Raw genomic sequence first — 19,368 nt, 5'->3', positions numbered from 1 at the left:
TAAAAGAAAAGAAGAGGGGGTTGAGAAAAAGAAAGAAAAGAGAAAAAAAAGAAAAAGCCCTAAAAATCACCCACCCGAGTCTTCGGGCCCTCGCACCATTTTACGAGTCCAATGATCGATCAAGAATAAAGTGGCGGTAAAGGATTGGACTGGATCGAATTTGGTCGGGCCAGCAGCGATAACCTTTCGCAGAATAAATTAAAGGATTATTTTGACTTTGTCTCCTGAACTCGACTGAAACCTCCCGACTAATCAGGAGGGGTTGGTTGAGCCACTCGCAATTAGGACAGTCGATGTATGTTCTTAATGGGTAGACGATCTAGATAGTCCAGGACAATGATTATTCATGGAGAGTACGGAGTGAGGTGAGTTAGATTCTCCATTGTCCAATGCTCATACAATGAGTGCCTTGGTTTAGAACAAACAGGTAAACATGACAGGGAATGCACCAAAAATAAAAAATATAGCCAACAGCTACATTAAGTTTAGCCCCAACTATTAATATTCATACCCCCCCCAAGCGGTTGTAATTTCAGTATATTTTTTTACTATTCTTTCACCTGAGTCTATCTCATTTTATCTTCTGTCCTTTTTTTTTTGGCATTTAGTTCGTAAATACCTACGGAGAAGCCTCCAGAGACTGAAAGAAGGAGGGGCACGACCAGAAGGAAGAAAAAGAAAATTAAATGGATGGGTCCAAAGCCAACTACAAAAGAAGTGACTTCCGGGCGGGATGCGGTCCGCCTCCCACACTTAATTAAATGATTCAACCTTTTTCCCCCCCTCACCCTTTAGTCTCCAGTTCTCTACCCTTTGTCCTCCGTCCGTTCCCCTCCTTCGCCCTGCCCTGCTTGGGCCGCTAACGTAAGATTCTAGGTACATACCTAGCTGCTAGTAGTTGCTGCCCGCATTTTCAGGCAGCCAGCGTCAGGCAGCGGTACCAACGCAGTGGTTTGCAGGATTCGAAGCTTCGGGCGTGGCCCCCTTCGAGCGTTCCCCCCGTAGTGTCCGAGGAGCAAACCAAAGACGACCCCAGCCCTCCATTTCCGCAGGGTCACTAATCACGGCATTGCGTGCAGCCGCTTCGAAGTGGATCGGTTCGTTTCGGATTATGGAGCTATGCAAGGTCTGGCGTCGAAGGCATCTCCAACTCTCCATACTAAGCAACGTCACGGAGACAACTCATAACTATAACTAGTAACTTACACCGAAGTAAGTGACATCGTCTCGAGCCCAGGTCCCCACGGTTATACGAGCGTTGCCTCGTTAAGTTACCATCTACAGAGGATTTCCACCTCCTCTGCAACCGACAGACTCGCGTTGTTACCTTGAGTACCCTCATTTCTTCACCAAGCCCACATGGTCGGTCGACGGTGTCCGAGTAACTTCGGACGGCAGCTCGACCCGCTAATCCTCCACGCGCCGTCCTAGACCCCGACCAAGGTTGAGCGATCTTCACTTGATGATTGACATTTGACAGGCTGTCCGACCGAAGTAACTTCGCGCCGAACTCTTTTTAGTATGATATCAATTCGGACGGACCGAGGACGTGCATCAACTATCATCTACTGGGCCATCATCTGCCCCTCAGATGACGCCCGTGTTCAGTGTTGGGAACTTGGGAAGTTTGGGGGAGCCTGGCTAGCGATCCTTCCGTTCTGTAGGCTCCCTTCCCTTCCCCCTCCCATCATTAGTACGAAATGTATGGCCCTGCCTGTGATTCACTGGTTTGTCTCAATAATGATCGGGCTGATCATTTCACCGCTTCCCAGATTCCTGGGTCGAGCATGATGCATAAGATTTATTTTTGCTCCATGCATCCTACAGTACTCCCCTGTACTCCGTGGCTGACAGACTCACCTCTAAGTCCGCGTCCGTGTCCGATCTTCTAGGTAGTATTGTATACTTCCAGTCAATTTTCAATTTTCTATATCTTTGGAATTTACATCTCCCTTCAAAAAATCTTTACACTTATCTGTCCCCTTTTGATGCGATATGAAAACAAACATATCGGGCGTATTGATTGACCGATCGACTAACCGTTAATTGGCCGGTTCTCTCCGTGATCTTGGAAGGATCCATAATTTCCAAAGACTCCATCGTCCATACTGAATTTCATTTCGTTTTCGGCGGTGAGGAATATTATTCCGGACGAGGAGCTACTACCAATGGGGTTATGCCTATTAAGGCACCTCCTACATAATCCTGGGTAGAAAATAGATTAATGCCCATATTTCGGCGCTGCGAAAATTTTACTTGAACAAGTAATCATGACGATGATGACAGTCAATGAACCAGACGTATTTCCTCCCCTTAGATCTGGCCACGATATAAACCTCAGTATCCTATCACGGTCGTCTAGCCCAGAACCATTGGATGACAAGGTCCCCCGAATCCCGGTCTAATATGTAACTAAGAAAGGGGCGAGGACTTACCTAATCCCCGTCCACGGCGTAGGGTGTAATTAGTTGGAGTTGGAGTCGACTTCTTCTCTTCTCCCTGCTCTCAATCTTCTATAGCTCTCTAACCCTGTGAGGGATTTACCCGATCCAAATCACTCCCCTGTCTTCCTTGCAGCCGTGAACCTCTTTACCAGCCCCCCTTTTCCTCTCCTCTCAAGAATGCCACCAAGGAATGGTTCTGTGGAACAAGACCTGCAGCTGACCTGCGCCGTCCTTTCGCCTACCGTCCTTGCTTGTTGCCTTCTACTCCGTATACAGTATGACTCGCTCTTATCAAAACCGATTGTCTCCACCGCGCTGACCGGATATATCTACCGCGCGACTGTTCCCCACTTTCATTCGCCGGCGTCTCGCCAGTCCTGCTTCTCAACCATGGTCTTCCCTCTCTCTAGACTCTCAACCAGCTAGGAAGATTAATTTTGAGACGCCCCCCTCTTCTCGCCAACATCGCTGAAGTTCGGTACCATATCATCAATCGTGGATAAGCGCTTTCTACCCAACGCCGCCCCTCCCATCCCGTTTCACCAGGTGGTCGATCGACTGCCTGCCAGCACGACACAAGACATCTTGAGGTGTCTGGACTCTGGACCTACATGACTCGCGGGAGAACCATGGTCGATGTTTGGCGCCGGCCCGAACCATGAAATAAAACGAGACACCGGTCCCTGGGGGTGACGGCGCAATGACAAGTCATCAATAGACACCATCCTTCATTCGAAGCTAATCTCACATCCACTCGATTCACGGTTATCCCATTAGTGCCCGGAGAGTTTCCTTTTTCCCGGCCAGATAAAAGATTCTCCCTCGGACTGACACGTCGCACAACGCTTCTATAAAACCATTTGACCGAAAAAAAAAATTCCACCTTCCAAATGAAGGATTGGATAAAAAAAGGTGGGGGGAAGCGTACCTAATCAAACGATTATCACCGAGTAGATCATGCGAAACCTTCCAGGTTTTATATTCTTGGGGAAACCAACTTAGACTCCGATGCAGCCACTAAGTTGTGCCATGAGCAGGTACAGAGATGCTCCTGCGCTGGTTGCATAAGGGGGAACCAATCCGCTGTCATCCCTGCGACGAAAACCCATTATTGGTCGCCTGAGCAGGAAGGATGCCTCCGCTTCAGCGGTGGACTAGGATTGACCCTCTAGGCTGCTATTGGCCATGGTTGCTTCGAATCCTTAGTAACAACGGTGCGTCCCTGGCTCCTCCTGGGAGGGCAGTCGAAACAGCCCCGGCCCTTTTGCGGCAGTGCACATGCAGCTAATGAGGTGCTGTGCTCCGTAGGCAGGTATCCCAGCTGCTGTCAATTCGCCTGCTTTCTCTTCCTCTCTCTCTTTTCATTTTTTATCTTTTATTTTCCCACCGGGGCTCCACCTTGCTTATAACGCTGCGAATAGACTTCTGCGGCCATCGACCATTTCAGCCTCTGATTCATATTAGTCGTTGGTGCTCCATTCAGAGGTCATCATCTTACTTTGATCCTTTATCCCTCTGTTTTTATTATTTGCATTATTTTTAATTTTAATTTTTTTTTCTTTCTTCTTTTCGGGATAGTTCCCCTCCCTCCATCGGCTGATCGGACCAAGAAATGGATACTCAACCATTCCTATTGTCCAACCAAAGGTCAGGGGTCGAGTTGCCCTATCACCTGCATTACTCGGCTCATCCTGGTGAAAACTCATCGTTCTAATCTGGCAAGGCTTCGACCGAATTCTCTACCGGTTCTTTTGTGAGGCAACTAGCAGCGAGCATTCGGTATGTCATGTGCGATCCCCGCATCACGAGGGCGTCCTCGGCGACTGATAGGGGGGTGATGATATCAACAATCGACGAGCCCCTGCAGTACACAGCTACCCATTCATCAATCATGACAAGGTAGATCTGCACAGCATGAGACTTCCCCTGGTGGTGCCTACGGAGTCCAAGCACCCCCCCCCCCCCCAGTAGTACATGTGTTGATCAAATCCAACGGCCTCCTGTCTCAGGCTAAAGTGGGGATGCGCGGAAGCCCTGGCCAGAAGGTGGAAAAAAGCCTTGAATGGTTGCAGTTCCGAGTTTTCACGGTCTAGACGGATGCTCGATCGGTTGTTATCGTCTCAAGGCGCACTCTTCGATCTATCCATCGTTGATCATCTGATGGGGGGACCTCCCCCTTCTCTGGATGGACCTGTATATTCGTTCGGTTGGGAAGGGATAAACCAACAGTTTTGGATTGTAAGATCATAATGGCGTTCGTATAATCTGTTTCGCATTGGTCTGTCGCAGCTTTTATTACCTGATTTTTGTTTATTTGGATTTTTGTTTGGGTTTTTCTTTTCGTGGCTGTCATCCATGGGAAAAGTACAGTACAAGGATTTGGGGGATGGCAACTAGGCGTTGGTGAGCCCCAAGAATCAGGCAGCAAGGCCGCGGTAAGGCCTCAAAAGGAAAGCAGAAAAAAGGAAAGGAAATTCTTGGCTTCCGCCGCTCCGGATATCCTGGAAGTATCAACTCTCTCCAAGGCAATCAAGGACAGCAAAAAGTAAAGAAAAAGAAAAAGACAAAAAAAAGAAGCGGCTCGGTTCAAGATCAGCGACCGTCTATCATCTCTTGGGATCACACCGTTCCATCATCCCTATTGGAAACAGCCACGTCAAAAGGAACCAAAGTCAGAGACGCAAAAGATTGAGGCTACGGAGGCTTCCCGTGCACACCCTCGGCTTGATATCGAATTCCCCGTCAAGCCACACCGCAGCGACGACAAACAATTGTCAACTCGCTTTTCCACCAAGTAAATCTTGTATTAGACGGTCCAGTCCAGGGGCTCTCTATCTATTTGAGGCTGAGGCCTAATCCTTCTGTCGTTCATCCTATCGGAGGGGTGTGTCCATCCACCACGGGAGTTTTTCCTTTTTTTTTTTTTTTTTTTTTTTTTTTTCCCTTTCCCCATTTTCTTTTTTCCTTGTCCTTTCTGACCAGGCGATCACAGGCTAGTTAGCCATGCATACGCTAAAAGCTACGGCCTCCTCCTCGCTCTCCCTTGCGGAGGGCAGTTACATCTACTCCCTTGAGGCGTCATCTCCAGTTTCATTTGCCACTATTTCGTCCGATAACTCTCTCCGCACCTTCGACGCTGCTAGTCTGAACCATGTATCTCTAGTGGCTACGGACATCCACCAGGGAGTAACTTCATTGAAGTCCTATGATGACAACCAGCAGTTACTGGCCACCGGGGGAAGAGATGGAAAAGTGAAGCTCTGGGATTTACGGACGGGCAAGAAAGCGGCCGTGGCTGGGATGGAGACTTGTAGGCATCCCTCTATTTCCTTTTTTTTTTTTTCATGTTTTTGTGCTTGCTATTTTTTTCGGGGGTGGATAGCATCATTTGGAGTCGCCATCTCCAACCCCTCATTTCCACAATGTCGAATTCCGGGATGAATCTACTATCATGCATGTTTGTGATGAGTTGTTGTCCAACTCTCGAAGTTTAATTTCTTAGTTGAAATGCACGGCATCCGATGATTACATGCTGACTTTCGACTGCCGCAGCAAACCAAGCCCCTGTTTTGTCCATCGCTTGCTGCGCCGCAACTAACAGTCTGGTTGCTGGAACCGAGCTTAAGTCGTCCCAGGCGATTGTTGCATTCTGGTACGTCCTGGCCCTGGGATTTTCACCTGTTCATGATGAACCTGGTCAGGTCGATTCGCTGTCAGGCAAAGATTTCGTGGATGGGCATCAACATCCCGTCCTTTTTTTTTTTTTTTTCTCTCCCTCCAACCTCCCCCTCTTCTGACTTCCTGCCTTTTACCATTATTTGGATCCTGCGAGCTGCTAACTGACGCAACAGGGATGTCAGATCACCCGGCCAATACTCACTCCAATATGTTGAGAGCCACAATGACGACGTAACTGAGGTGCGTTGTACTTGCACCTCCTGATTTAGATTAACCCCCAAAGAACAAGGGAACTCCCCTACAACACATGCCAGTTCACCAAGCTAACGACGATCGACTGGGGGGAATGATTGGGTAGCTTCAATATCATCCCACGCAAAAGAACCTCCTGCTGTCCGGAAGCACGGACGGCCTCGTCAATGTTTACAACACCACCATCGCCGATGAAGACGATGCCCTGGTGCAAGTCATCAACCATGGCTCCGTGCACCACGCCGGCTTCCTTACCGAGCGGGCGATCTACGCGCTCAGCCACGACGAGGTCTTCTCGATCCACCCGGCCACGGACCCAGATGAGCAGGCGCAGGAGCCCGAACCCGTCCAGTTTGGGAACTTGAGAGAACCGCTTGGCTGCGAGTACGTCGCTCAGCTGTGCATTGGCAGTCAGGGTTCCTACGTCGCTGCTGGCAGTACGAGGTGCGTTCAGCCAGCCCATTTTCATGACTTTCCCCCTTTTTTTTTTTTTCCTGCCTGGCTCTTGGCCTGTATGATGCATGTGCTAACGAACGACGTCAGCCAACAACGCCTGGACTTGGTTCCTCTGTCGGCTAGCCCGTCATGGCAGTTCAACCGGGAGAACCTGTGGCGTCTTCCGGGTGGTCACGGCGAGGAGATTGTTCGTTCTGTGTATTTGGATGAGCAGGTATGTTTTACTCTAGTACTTGGTTCTTGACTGCGCAGAATAACTAATTGTTCCCAGTCCCAATCGGTGTTTACCTGCGGTGAAGATGGATTCGTTCGTGTCTGGAAACCACAAGGCGAGGGAATGGACATGGAGGATTCTTTGACTAAGACGTCACGACCTAAGGGAAAGAGGGGTAAGGACAGGGGACGGTTTAACCCGTATTAGATATTGAACTATTGGTGGTGTTGTAGTTGTTTATACGCAGAAAATTTAGTGTCAGTGATAGTTAGGTACAGAAGTTCGGTGAAATATATTCCTCCGTGTCGGGGTGTCGGAACATATTTATTGTACTATAGGTAATGGATTGACACCATTCAATTTACCATAGTAGAGCACTCTCACATAGTCAGTTTAGCATAAGCTAAAGTAAACCCAGTAGCGAAATAAAAATACCAATAAGTTAAATATAAAAAAAAAGAGTAACAAAGTCCAACCACGGTTGAAGATGAATTGGCGCGTGGTAAGGAAGGTACCGAGCCAAAAAGCAAAAGAATAGTCGCGCCCAGGATCGAACCGGAATCCTTCTCGGATGGTGTCCCTGTAGTAACGGTAGAAAATCTCTTCCGTTCTTATCTCCGCGGGATCATCAATTATTTCCATTCTCTAACTTTTTTCTTCCTTCGGAAACGCTTCACCTCCCTCGTTGTCGATTCTTGCTGTGTTTTGCGACGCGCCAGGCCGTTCTTTTCACACACTCTTTCTTGTCCTCTTGTCCTCTTCTTTCTATATACACAATACCTGAGCGGATTAAGCAGGAGTGCTTAGATTTATTTTCTTTTTTTCGTTGTATCATCCACCACTCAACGACTCCAAAAGACGCCGACTTCATCCATCCCGGCGAGCCGCCGCAAAGAAGAAAAAAAACCATCACATCGCACAGCGCCTATACCGTACACCTATCAGATATCGCTACCTAGTACATACCTATAGCACGTCCTACACCATACACCTCCACCGGGATATTGAATTGATTTATCATTCCGAAACGAATCGACAAGCCCTATCCATCCAACCCCTCACCTTCACTCCCACCCACGAAGCGAGGAGAGAGAGAGAGAGAGAGAGAGAGAGAGAGAGAGAGAGAGAGAGAGAGAGAGAGAGAGAACCATATCCAAAAGAAATCCTTCCTTGCGCCGAGAACATCCCTGCATACATAAATCACACACCAGAAACCAAAGCCAGAGCCAAAGCCAGAGCCAGAGCCAGACCCACGAGCCACGAACCACAACAACAAAAACCCATCCCATCCCATCCCATCACACCCACAACCCCTCCAACAAAAAGAAAAATGGACCCCCAAGCCTACCTAATCCGCCACGGCTGGACCGGACCAGGAAACCCCCTGAACCCGAACCGCCGGCCCGGCACGCACGGGGGCCTTGGGCTGACGAAACCCCTGCTCGTGGCGCGCCGCCAGGGCAACGAGGGAGTTGGGAAAAAGACGACCAAGGATCCGACGAATCAGTGGTGGTTGCGCGGGTTCGAGGACGCGTTGAAGGGCGTTGGGAGTGAGGCGCCTGCTGCTGGTGGGAGTCAGCCGAATGCGTTGACGAGTGAGTTGTATCGGTTTTTTGTGAGGGGGGAGACGGTGCCGGGGACCATTGGGGGGAAGAAGGAGGGTAAGAAGGAGGAGAAGAAGGAGAAGGGGGTGAAGAGGAAGATGGGAGATGGGGAGAGTAAGGAGGAGTCGCGAGAGGCGAAGAAGGCGCGCAAAGAGGAGAAGAGGCAGAAGAAGGCAGCGAAGGAGGAGAGACGGGCTGCGAGACAGGCGCGGCGGGAGGAGAAGAAGGTGAAGAAAGAGGAAAAGGAGAAGAGGAGGGCGGAGCGCAAGGAGCGCAAGGAGCTGAAGCGTCAGAAGAAGGACCACAAGCCGGAGGATGACTATCCTACGCCGGTGTCGATGGAGTTGGATTCGGCTGAGTCGAGTGGACGCGACGAGGCGGCTGTTCTGAAGGAGCAGAAGAAGGCGAAGAAGGCCGAGAAAGAGAGCAAAAAGACCAAGAAGCAGGAGGCGACATCCTCAGCCGACGAGAAACCCAAGTCGACGTCGAAGCCGAAAAAGTCCAAGGACGGGAAAAAGACGCAGGATTGAACTTTCGTATACTCGTTGAGTATTTTGTTGCCGTATGTACATTTCATAGCGGGTTGGCCGTTGATAGACTTTAGATACCCATTTGGCACGGCTGCAGTGTTGAGATTCAACAAAAAAGTACTTTATAATCAATCAAAATATTATATTTATAACGAATGCAGTCTAGACGTGAATCATGAATGCTTAACTAAACTCCGACATCAGCAGGCAACTTGCCCGGCTTCCCCGATAGAATCCACGGTCTTCGCTCCCAGAATTCATCCTTGATGATATCGACATGATCAACCACCACCTGAGCCTTCCGACGCAGTTTCCGAAGCTTCTCCTGCTGGGTCTTGGAGACCTGCTCCTGCAACGGCGCGGGCTCTTCCTCCGCCGACGTTTTCGCCTTGACGTCTTCTAATTGATACTGCGCTTTGGGTTAGTCGAGGAAATGTATAGAGACCTGCATGCACCGCTTACCTGGCGATAAATCACACTCCCTTTCTTGTAGATGTCCTCTTCATTGTTGTAGTTGATTCCGAACCTCTTGAACAGAATCTCGTTCTTGTCTGCTGAGACAGTACCCTGATCTCACACGTTAGCTAGCACTACCACGACAACGGTAGAACACCGCACAGCGCAACGCACCTTCAACTCCTGTTCGGCATCCGTATTACTCATTCCTCCCTGCAGCACCATCGTCCAAAATGTCGTATTATAGAGATTGTTTATATGGCCTGCCCGCGTCAGCTGCTTGTCCCCTCAACGCGCCATCATGAATAGAACACCGCAAGCGCAGGGACAACTTACAATCGACCTGTCTCCAACTCATGTAATCTCTCAGATTCCTCGTCGAGGGATACACGACCGCTCGCCCATCAAACGAAGGCAAGTACGGTGATTGAAGCGGCGTATCAGGGAAATACGTGTTCCAGAGATACACATAGTGGGCTGTGAAGGTTGATACGATAGTCGTGACGAGTTTACTGTTACCGGTCAGCTTTACCATGGCTCCCAACTGTAGCAGAGATAAGAGGGAGAGAGAAAGGTGTTTACCCGTTGCGTCGCTCAAAGAGCTGGCATGTTGGATGAAAGACGAAGCTGGAGGACATTTAGTAGTCTGAATTCGAACTCTCTACGACATGATATCATGTCAGAACAAGGGGACGAGGGGAGATAGGAACACACCTATACTCGTCGCTAACTCCATAGGCAATACACAGATCTGGAAGATCTTTCATGACTTCCACGGCTGCGGCGTTCATGAGATCCAGCGCGCGGCGATCGTTGGGCTTCGTGAAGTTATAGCGATCGGTGAGTCTGATTCGACGGTTAGTATTGGGGCTTGCTTGATCGGAGGATCATGACGATAGAAATTCGAGGAAGAAAAGGTCATAAGAGAAAGCAGCATGTCCAGGGAGAAAAATAACAAAAGAAGGATAACTGACTTGTGAAACCCCCTGCCATCGATACGCACGACGATCCAAGTATTGGGGAGTAGGATGTCCGGCTGCTCGAACGCTTTCACATACTCATATCTAAGAGCGGATATTAGCTATCAGTCTAGAGTGGATTAATTGCATGGTGAGCTGGGATTAAAGGAATAATAATTACTTTGAATTTGCCATGTTTGAATTAATATTCGCTACTGTACTTTATCCAGGCCGGTTGAGTCCGAGAGAGGGGCGGAGAAGAGGCGATTCGTTCTGGAAGGGAGGAAGAAATCTAGAGTTGTGCGGCAACCGCCTAACCGACTGCGGACACCAGAGGTTGTGCTCGAACGGCATGAAAATTCTATATCCTACGATTCTCTCTGAAAAAATGAACAAATCAGATACGAAACTCGAATAAACAGAGATGACCCTGCATGAATTATTTGAAAAAGAGAAATGTGTGCTATCCTGGAACCTAGAACCGGTTGCTGTTCAACGCCGTAGAAAATATAGAAACGATCCAAGGAAAGACAGAAATGATGGTGAATGACTGTAGGAAACACCCCCACAGCACGGGTCTATCTATGATAGAGACTTTGACAAATATCTATGAAATGTTCAATGAATGTGTATGGATTACGAAGCATTGGCTTCCTCCGGAATTTCATCGTCACCGATTTCGCTGGCGCGTTCACTCGGCCGTTCGCTCGTCTCGCTGGCGGCCTTGTCCGATTTCCTTGACTTTCGACTAAAGAAACCCAGACTGCTTCGGGTGGACCTGTCCGCAGATGGAGCACTGGAGATGGTACTGTCCATGCTTTTGGCAAGCAGTGACTCGCCGTTCCCATCCTCGTCAATGTCACCACCCTGAGACGAATCGCCCTTCTTGAAAAATAGTCCCGAGCGATCCTTCCACGAACTGAATTTCCCTGAACTACCCTTGCGCGTGATTTTCCGGATGAAGGATTCTTTCGAACTGTTGTTATCCGCGGAAGCTGCAGACGGCATGCGCTCCAACGACTCATGCGAATCTCCGGTGAGGATCGACAGAGATCGCGAGCCCCGAGAGGCGCGGGATTCGGAGGGTGAGCCGTCATCCATTAAAAATTCGAACGATGTATCATGGTCCCTGTCCTTAGCCCTCTCTTTCTCCTTATCCTTATCGGAGCGTTTCCCGGTAAAAATGGTCTTGAAAGAAGGGGCCGCTGGATTTAGTTTCGGAGTAACGGGTCGATGGGAGGATGAGGGGCGTGTACCGATTGGGGCTTGAAGGGGCCGACCCTGTCTCTCGAAGGAGTCTTGTGGAAAATCAGGCTCCCCCGTAAGTCCTAGGGGGAGGTGACCGGAGGAGCCGTACTGCGTCGACGGCCGGCGCGAATGTACGCGCGACCAAGTAGACGGTGAAGTCCAATCAAACCCGAGCAGACTTCGGTGGTCCGACTTCTCGGTCGAGGGCCAGCCGAAGTGCCGATTGTCTGTGGAGGGATGCGGCAGCTGGTTGTCGAACGAAAACGTCGACGATGGTCGGGGTGACAACGACCCGCGCCGGACAGTTCCGAGAATTGAGGACGGATCGATGGGGTCATGCCTAGGGCTGAATTGATTGTACCCAGTATTAAGGTCCGACGGTTCGCTGGACTTGCCTAAGTTGCTGCCGCTGCCAAATCCGAATCGGCTGGGGGAAAAGATGCTTGAGAAAGCGGCTCGCCGGGACGGTAGATGATCTGAGGAACTGTCATTCGTGACCCCAGTGGTATTGCTCCGGGGAAGTAACGAGATAGGGTTGGCCCAGTTGCCCGTGTAACTCAACCGACGACGTCTCGCTCCGATCGGGTCCATTTCGTCAAGATTCCGCGGGAAAGACTGACTCTGACCTGGTTTCAAGGAGCCCAGTAGAGGAGGTTCATCTGCCAGGGTTTTCCCTCGAGGCCGGTGGAAATTGAAAAGACCCGAAAGTCTTCGCGTTGCGCTCTTGGGGGCCTCCTCCGATTCTCCCAAATGCCCGGGTTGAGACTCGGTATCTTCATCCTGGCCTTCCCTTTCATGCGGACTGGCAAAGGTACTTCCAGGTCGACTCCCGGAGGAGTCCGGTGACGGCGGGCCGTGGCGGAAATTGTCGAGCTGTGGACCCGACGGCTCAAGATCCGGAAATCGAGGGCGCACTATGGGTCGTGGAAGTTCGGGAGATTCTTCATCCCCTAAAAGATCCGACGGTAGCAATGCATCGGCGCGAGGGCTCATTTGGGGGTTACTGAAAGAGATATCCGACTCCAAACGAAGCGGGTCAGGTTGGCCTGAAAGTCCAGGGAGAGTCATTCCATTGTTGATATTGAAGAAAGCAGGAGTCGGACCAAACGTGGGCGAGTTGGTGGAGGGCGGATTGAAATTGATGCCACCCGGAAACGACGGTTCTAGAGCAGGGAAGTTCATAGGGGATGAAACGTTGCTGGCAAGCGAACTGCGATGACGACGAGGACGGATAGTGGCATTGTTGGACAGGTCGAGATCCAAAGGGAGAGAGAACGGCGCGGTGCTTCCGGGTCGCTGGGAGGTCAACCACTTAAAGCGCTCTTGCGCTTCTTGATACTGCTGCTGTGCCTGCGCATGAAGGCTCACAAGTGTAGCGTATCGTGCATGGAGATTGCTCAATTTGATCTCCCACTGGCGGGCTCGGTCGTTGTCGATTCGGTCCAGTTCTCTACCATCTTCGCTGTCGGGTGCTTGATGATCCATTCTTTCTTCCTCCAGTTTCTTGACGCGGCCACCCTTGTCCTGGATCTCATCGTCGACGACCTTCATCTCGGCTTGTTGCTGGGCGATTTTCTCCCGCACCTCATCGGCACGAGTCTTGCCATCAGTCTCCAAGCGTTCCTGCTCCTCCTTCGCACTTTCGGCCTCATCTGTCATGCGTGCCATCCGTTCCTGCCACCGCACGATATCATCCTTGCGCTTCTTACGCTCAGACTCCTTCTGTTGCAGGAGACGCTGACGCTTTGCCTTCTCGCTCTGCACCGTCCGATTGACACTTTCAAGCTTGTAGACATGTTTCTTTAGGTCGCCGCTGGCCTCGTCCTTCTCCTTGACCCGTTTCCGTAGATCATCACGCTGTTTTTCGAGTTCCTTCAGCAGCGCAACATGTTCCTCATCCTCATCGGTGGTCTGTTTTTCGACATTCTCGTTCTCTTGCTGCAAGGACTTCAGCCTGTCGGCGAGTTTCTCCAGGGTTTCATCCCGACCACCGCCGGCTATGTTCTTCTGCAGTTCCTCCAATTGACTATGGGAGGTCTCCGCTCCGCTGGCGGCGGGGGACTGCTTTCGTCCGGCTGAGGATCGTTTCGACGCTATCTGACCTCCGCTATGCTCGCGAGACATGATCGGGGCGGAGGGAGCAGCGAGACCGGCAGTCGAGCGGGGGATCGATGCCCGGATGGTGGGACCGCTGACGGAGGCATTCTGTTGCGCCGAGGATAGAGGAAGAGATTTGGTCCGGACATGGATGATAGCACTGGGAGTCTGGAAGTTGGCCGCACTGACGGAGAGGACGCAGATATGGTAGATATTTCCGGGGATTAGATCTAGAATTTCGACTGCGGTCTCGGCTCGTTTCGATTCGCCCACTAAAAGCGGATGGTTAAGCCATAGATCGGTGGCGGGAAAAATTTCAAACAAGGTCGAGCAGAATCAAATAGCATCGGCATCCTGTATTTGCTCACCTTTTGTGCCATTCACCTGGATGATATGCTTATGAATGGAGTTGTGGAACTCGGGCTGTTTCCAAGCGATGCGAATCTCACGGGCAGTGATCTCCTCCAAAGTGACCTCTGGCGGCGGGGGGATGTCCAAGCCCAGTTTCTCAACCAGAACCTCGTTGGACGTCTGACAAACCTGCCATGCACGGTATAACAGCCTGGATCACCGGAGCATTAGACGGACATCTGGCACCGGAGAGGGGATAGAAACTCACCAGATCAGGGCCCAAAGGATGGTGACGGCGAGGAAGAGAGCCATGACGCCTCGAACCCTCACACGGGGGACGACACTGGGGTAGGCGTCAAAGGAAAGATACAACGGCTCATACATGCCAGCGTTGGATACCCACACAGAGCGAGAGCGAGAGAGAGGCAGCCCTTCGCAGCGCATCTCCAACTTGCAGCCCGCGGAAGTTCGCCGGTGGGGCCTAGCATCAGGTGACCTGCTGACTCAGAATGGACCCGATCGGGACTAGCGCCTCTCCCGGAAGCCGAGGAAGCAGCCGGTGCGGAAATCCAACGGTTTGCGCGGTTTGAGTTGCAGTTGGGCCCCGGAGAGAGAGTGTTGAGGAGCGCCGCTGCTTCCCAACCATCTCCTCCTACCCTTCATCTTTTCTCTCTCCCTCTTCTCTCGACGGACCTCTGTCTTCCTTCAACTATCTCCTTTACAGTCTTACTGCCCATCCCTTGCATTCACTCGCTTGGTCTCGTGCCTGCCCCGGTCAGCGCTCATTCTTTGTCGGCGCATTGTCTCCATTCGTTTCTGGGCATGTCTCGCATCGGGCTCTGTCACATGGGCCGTATGTAGGCGGCCACTCTCGCAACGTCCGACTTCTGTCCTCCCTCTTTATATTTTAGTTTCTCATTTTAACACCCCCCCGCCTGGATTCTTCCCCTGCATTTCGTCCTCCCTACCTCCCTCCATCGGCCTATCTCGGCCGCGTGCTATTTGCGGGATGCAGTACGTGCGAAGTATCAGCGGCTCCGTCTCGAAGACCTGGAATTCGATCAACCCGGCCACTTTGAGCGGAGCCATTGATGTGATCGTTATTGAACAGGAAGATGGTAAAATACTTTGTCTTTTGCCTTATTGTTCATCCAATAAATCGTGGCTGACTGGGTTTAACTGCAGGAACTCTTGCCTGCTCGCCGTTTCATGTTCGTTTCGGCAAGTTCTCCTTGCTCCGCCCGTATGAAAAGAAGGTACAGCAGATCTACCTCCGCCAGGAGTCCTCGAATCGTACGGTGTGTCTGACTCTGTCATCAGGTCGAGTTCAAGGTCAATGGAATCAAACAAGACTATTCGATGAAGCTGGGGGAAGGTGGAGAGGCATTCTTCATCTTCGAGACGACGGATGAGATCCCCGCCTCCTTGCAGACGTCACCGTTGGTCTCTCCGTCCACCAGCCCGAAGGTTCGCAGCGAAGAAAATCTTCCGGCCTCTCTACAAGAACCCGAATACTTGGATCTCGAACGATCGTCCTCGATGGGCATTAATCAAGACTCGAAAGCGTCTTCGACCCTGCCTATGATGTCGAGGGTAACGCGGGCCTCTAGTGACCTAGGTACGGCAGCTTAATGGCTCTCTTCCTCGACTCTCGAAAATCTTATACTCATGCATGTCAATCAGGTACCCTTACCCCGCTGTCGCGATCGCCTGATGATTCACATTTGGGCAGGTCCCGTCATGGTTCATTTGGCGACGAACCGGGGAGCCTCGACGGCGCCGATGCGACCAACATTCTACTAGGCAAGACCGATAACCCGGGTGGTCCAAGCGTCGTTGATCAAGTATTTGGCGAGCGAGAAACCAGTTCACCACCCCCCGACGACGATTCTGGCGAGAACCGGCGTTCTCAAAGCCCCCCACCTGTGTCGCCCGGGGAGGCTGTTTCGCGTGCCGAGTCTCTATCGAAGAAACTGACCGCCTCTAATATCCCTTCCCATGTCACCGATACGGGTGATCTTATGCTGGACATGACCGGGTACAAGAGCAACGAGGAAGACGCCTTACGTGCGGAGGTTCTTGCACGTAAAATCCTAGCGGAGGAACTGGAAGGGAACTACGATATCGGAGCCCTGATCGGTGCTGATGAGCACGGCAATTTGTGGATCTACAGCAGCGGAGAGGCCAAAGATGCAGCTGACCGCCGAGCTACGTTCAACTCCATGAGACCGAGCTCTGCGATGAGTGAAAATGCCATTTCCGACCCTGGCTATCACAGTGACAGCGACCGGTCTCTCCAGGCGACTCCGACTGCTGCTCGGCATTATCGCACTCAATCCGACGTCCAGCCGGGATTTCCGACCCCTCCGCAGTCTCCTACTCCGGGCGAGACGACCCGCAACTACGCTAAAACCCTGCGCCTAACGAGCGACCAGCTGAAGGCGCTGAACCTGAAGCCTGGCGCCAATGATATGTCATTCAGCGTCAACAAAGCGACCTGCACGGCTGCCATGTATTTATGGAATGGCAACACCCCAATTGTGATTTCGGATATTGACGGAACCATTACTAAGTAGGTCGCTACTGATAAAATGTATATCAACATCTGATGCTAATGCAAATACAGATCTGATGCTTTGGGGCATGTGCTTAACATGATTGGCCGTGACTGGACGCATGCGGGCGTGGCCAAGCTGTACACTGACATCGTGAACAACGGCTACAACATCATGTACCTGACCAGCCGATCCGTCGGCCAGGCGGATACTACAAGGGCGTACATCTACGGGGTCAACCAGGATGGTTATCGACTACCCAAGGGCCCCACAATCATGAGTCCTGACCGTACGATGGCGGCGCTCCGACGAGAGATCTACCTGAGGAAGCCGGAAGTGTTCAAGATGGCCTGCCTGCGGGATATTTTAGGTCTTTTCAACGGGAAAGAAAACCCGTTCTACGCCGGGTTTGGCAACCGTCTGACCGATGCGCTCAGCTACCGGTCGGTGAACATCCCGTCCAGTCGAATCTTCACGATCAACTCCAATGCCGAGGTCTCTCTCGACCTCCTCAGTCTGAACAAATACAAGAGTAGCTACGTGTCCATGGGCGAACTTCTGGACCACTTTTTCCCACCCACTAGCTTGCTGGTCCAAGCGGGTGGGGAGGAGTACACGGACTTCACCTATTGGCGGGAACCTCCACCGGATCTCGAGGACTTTTCTAGCACCGATAGCGAGGATGAAGATGATGATGACGACCAGCCCGATGACGAGGACGAGGACGTCGACGAAGATTATGATGGTGAATTGAGCGACGACGAAGGCAGCGATGTCGATGACGACGAAACGGCCGATGAGGATCTCGGAGCCAGCTTTATCTCGCAGGTCTCCATCGACCCATCCAGCCTGGTGGAGGACGAGGACGAGGACGAGCCGGGGGAGCCTGGCGAAGCGGTGCAATTTTCCGAGGTTCCACGCTCGCCTCCAAAGAAGACCCGACAGTCTCCGGAGCCTGGAGATTCTTGAATATGAGCCGGACTGCTTGTTTTGCTGCTGATATAAATAAATACCCGCCATCTCAACGCTTTGCCTGGTGGATGTCCCATTTGCATCCGCGACATCCAAGGGGTTCTATTTTCTTATGCATTCTCGGCGTTTAGAATGGGTTGCATAGCTAGTTTGATTTTGTTTCGGCGATCAAGATCTGTACAGTCAATTTGGATAGACTGGTAGACAATCGGAATATACTACTACTACTACTACTATTACACACAATTCCATGACGACAGGAAGTTGGCTGTAGGTGGAGATGTAGAGAAGTTGCCCAAACGGGTTAGCGCGGCCGGAAGAAAGCCCGTCGACTTCATCATTTCCTTTCCCTTCCGTTCCCCTTCAACTCACCTCCACGGACTCTTGATCCTGTCGCGCGACACAACCCCCGCCCGGTCGCATCTCTCAACTCGGCCCGCTGTCATCCACCCTCGTCTGATCATGTTCCAATAAGAGAGTCCACTTCGCCGTGTCTGCAACACCACGCATCATCCCTGGCGACGGTCACAACTTCCTATCACCGCCTGTCCATACCTCACCCACCCCATATAACCATCACCACCTCTTGAGCCAATCCCCTCACAATGGCCTCACCAACCCAACCCACCGGCGCATCCACCCAACCTCTCACCCCTCCCGCCGAACCCTCCTCCGCCAACACATCCCAACAGCAGCAACAGCAGCAACCACCCACGGCCAGCGGACCAACGACCAACAACCCTCCCACCTCAAGCGCCCACCCCGCGCACCCCTCCCAACCGACCCAAATCCCCTCCACCTCGCTCAAAGACTCCGGCAAATCGCGCCGTCCCCGCGATGTCCGACTCATCCACATGCTCCTCGCCTCTCTCGGCGTGACATCCTACCAAGAGCGCGTCCCCCTCCAACTCCTCGATTTCGCATACCGCTACACCTCCAGCGTCCTGCAGGACGCGGTGCACCTCGCCACAGAAGGCTACGCGGGGTCCATGGACGGGGGAACCTCTCGGGGCGGGGAAATCAATAGCGTGTCGCTGCCGGCGCTGCGGCTGAGCATCGCGTCGAGATTACATTATCAGTTCCAGACGGGCCTGCCGAAGGAGTTTCTGTTGGATGTCGCGGCGGAGAGGAATCGTGTTGCGTTGCCTGGTGCGACAAGGGGGTTTGATGCTGGTCAGCAGGTGAATAAACCGGCCGCGAATCAGAGTGTCCTCATGGGCGGGATGAGGTTGCCGCCGGAGAGGTTCTGTTTGACCGGGACCGGGTGGAATATGAAGGATGAGTGGGAGAGTGAGGGCGAGGAGGAGGTTGAGGTCGGTGGCGGTGCTGGTGGTGATGGAGGAGGGGCTGGGGAGGCGCAGAAGGGGAAGCAGGAGGAGGGCGAGGGCGAGGGCGAGGGGGATGAGGATGACGGAGAGGATGGGAAGATGGAGGATGTGTTTGGGGAGGATACGGCGATGGGGGAGGGCGATGATGGAGAGGATAAGACCATGACGGATGTTTGAGTCGAGTGGTCTGGCATGTATCAACATATCGTTGTTCCCTGAGGGTT

At 51.9% G+C, this 19,368-nt stretch overlaps 5 protein-coding genes across 5 annotated transcripts; 4 read left to right on the top strand and 1 right to left on the bottom strand.

Annotated features, from left to right (window-relative positions):
- Nucleotides 1–5,447: 5,447 nt before the first annotated feature.
- KD926_010517 (WD repeat protein) lies at nt 5,448–7,251 on the top strand (the record flags this gene model as incomplete). Its single annotated transcript, XM_053102888.1, has 6 exons — nt 5,448–5,754; nt 5,997–6,096; nt 6,296–6,362; nt 6,505–6,818; nt 6,918–7,044; nt 7,102–7,251. 6 exons carry the CDS (start codon nt 5,448–5,450, stop codon nt 7,249–7,251), a joined length of 1,065 nt encoding a protein of 354 aa, XP_052953658.1.
- A 1,123-nt stretch (nt 7,252–8,374) lies between these two features.
- Nucleotides 8,375–9,178, top strand: KD926_010516 (uncharacterized protein; the record flags this gene model as incomplete). Its single annotated transcript, XM_053102887.1, has 1 exon — nt 8,375–9,178. One exon carries the CDS (start codon nt 8,375–8,377, stop codon nt 9,176–9,178), a length of 804 nt encoding a protein of 267 aa, XP_052953657.1.
- A 187-nt stretch (nt 9,179–9,365) lies between these two features.
- On the bottom strand, nt 9,366–14,673 carry KD926_010515 (uncharacterized protein; the record flags this gene model as incomplete). Its single annotated transcript, XM_053102886.1, has 9 exons — nt 9,366–9,587; nt 9,641–9,745; nt 9,809–9,897; nt 9,971–10,146; nt 10,349–10,480; nt 10,609–10,698; nt 11,234–14,210; nt 14,307–14,500; nt 14,558–14,673. The coding sequence occupies 9 exons, from the start codon at nt 14,671–14,673 to the stop codon at nt 9,366–9,368; spliced, it is 4,101 nt and encodes a 1,366-aa protein (XP_052953656.1).
- A 462-nt stretch (nt 14,674–15,135) lies between these two features.
- On the top strand, nt 15,136–17,813 carry KD926_010514 (putative lipin Smp2; the record flags this gene model as incomplete). The annotated part of the gene is made up of 6 exons (XM_053102885.1): nt 15,136–15,142; nt 15,201–15,407; nt 15,475–15,545; nt 15,610–15,907; nt 15,973–16,861; nt 16,916–17,813. 6 exons carry the CDS (start codon nt 15,136–15,138, stop codon nt 17,811–17,813), a joined length of 2,370 nt encoding a protein of 789 aa, XP_052953655.1.
- A 608-nt stretch (nt 17,814–18,421) lies between these two features.
- KD926_010513 (putative transcription initiation factor TFIID, 31kD subunit) lies at nt 18,422–19,321 on the top strand (the record flags this gene model as incomplete). Its single annotated transcript, XM_053102884.1, has 1 exon — nt 18,422–19,321. The coding sequence occupies one exon, from the start codon at nt 18,422–18,424 to the stop codon at nt 19,319–19,321; it is 900 nt and encodes a 299-aa protein (XP_052953654.1).
- Between the last annotated feature and the right edge of the window lie 47 nt (nt 19,322–19,368).

This window comes from Aspergillus affinis (assembly GCF_023601865.1).
Source record: "Aspergillus affinis strain CMG 70 chromosome Unknown NODE_81_length_170848_cov_85_189412, whole genome shotgun sequence".
NCBI classification, from domain to species: Eukaryota; Fungi; Ascomycota; class Eurotiomycetes; order Eurotiales; family Aspergillaceae; genus Aspergillus; species Aspergillus affinis.
This window is presented reverse-complemented; position numbering and strand designations above follow the sequence as displayed.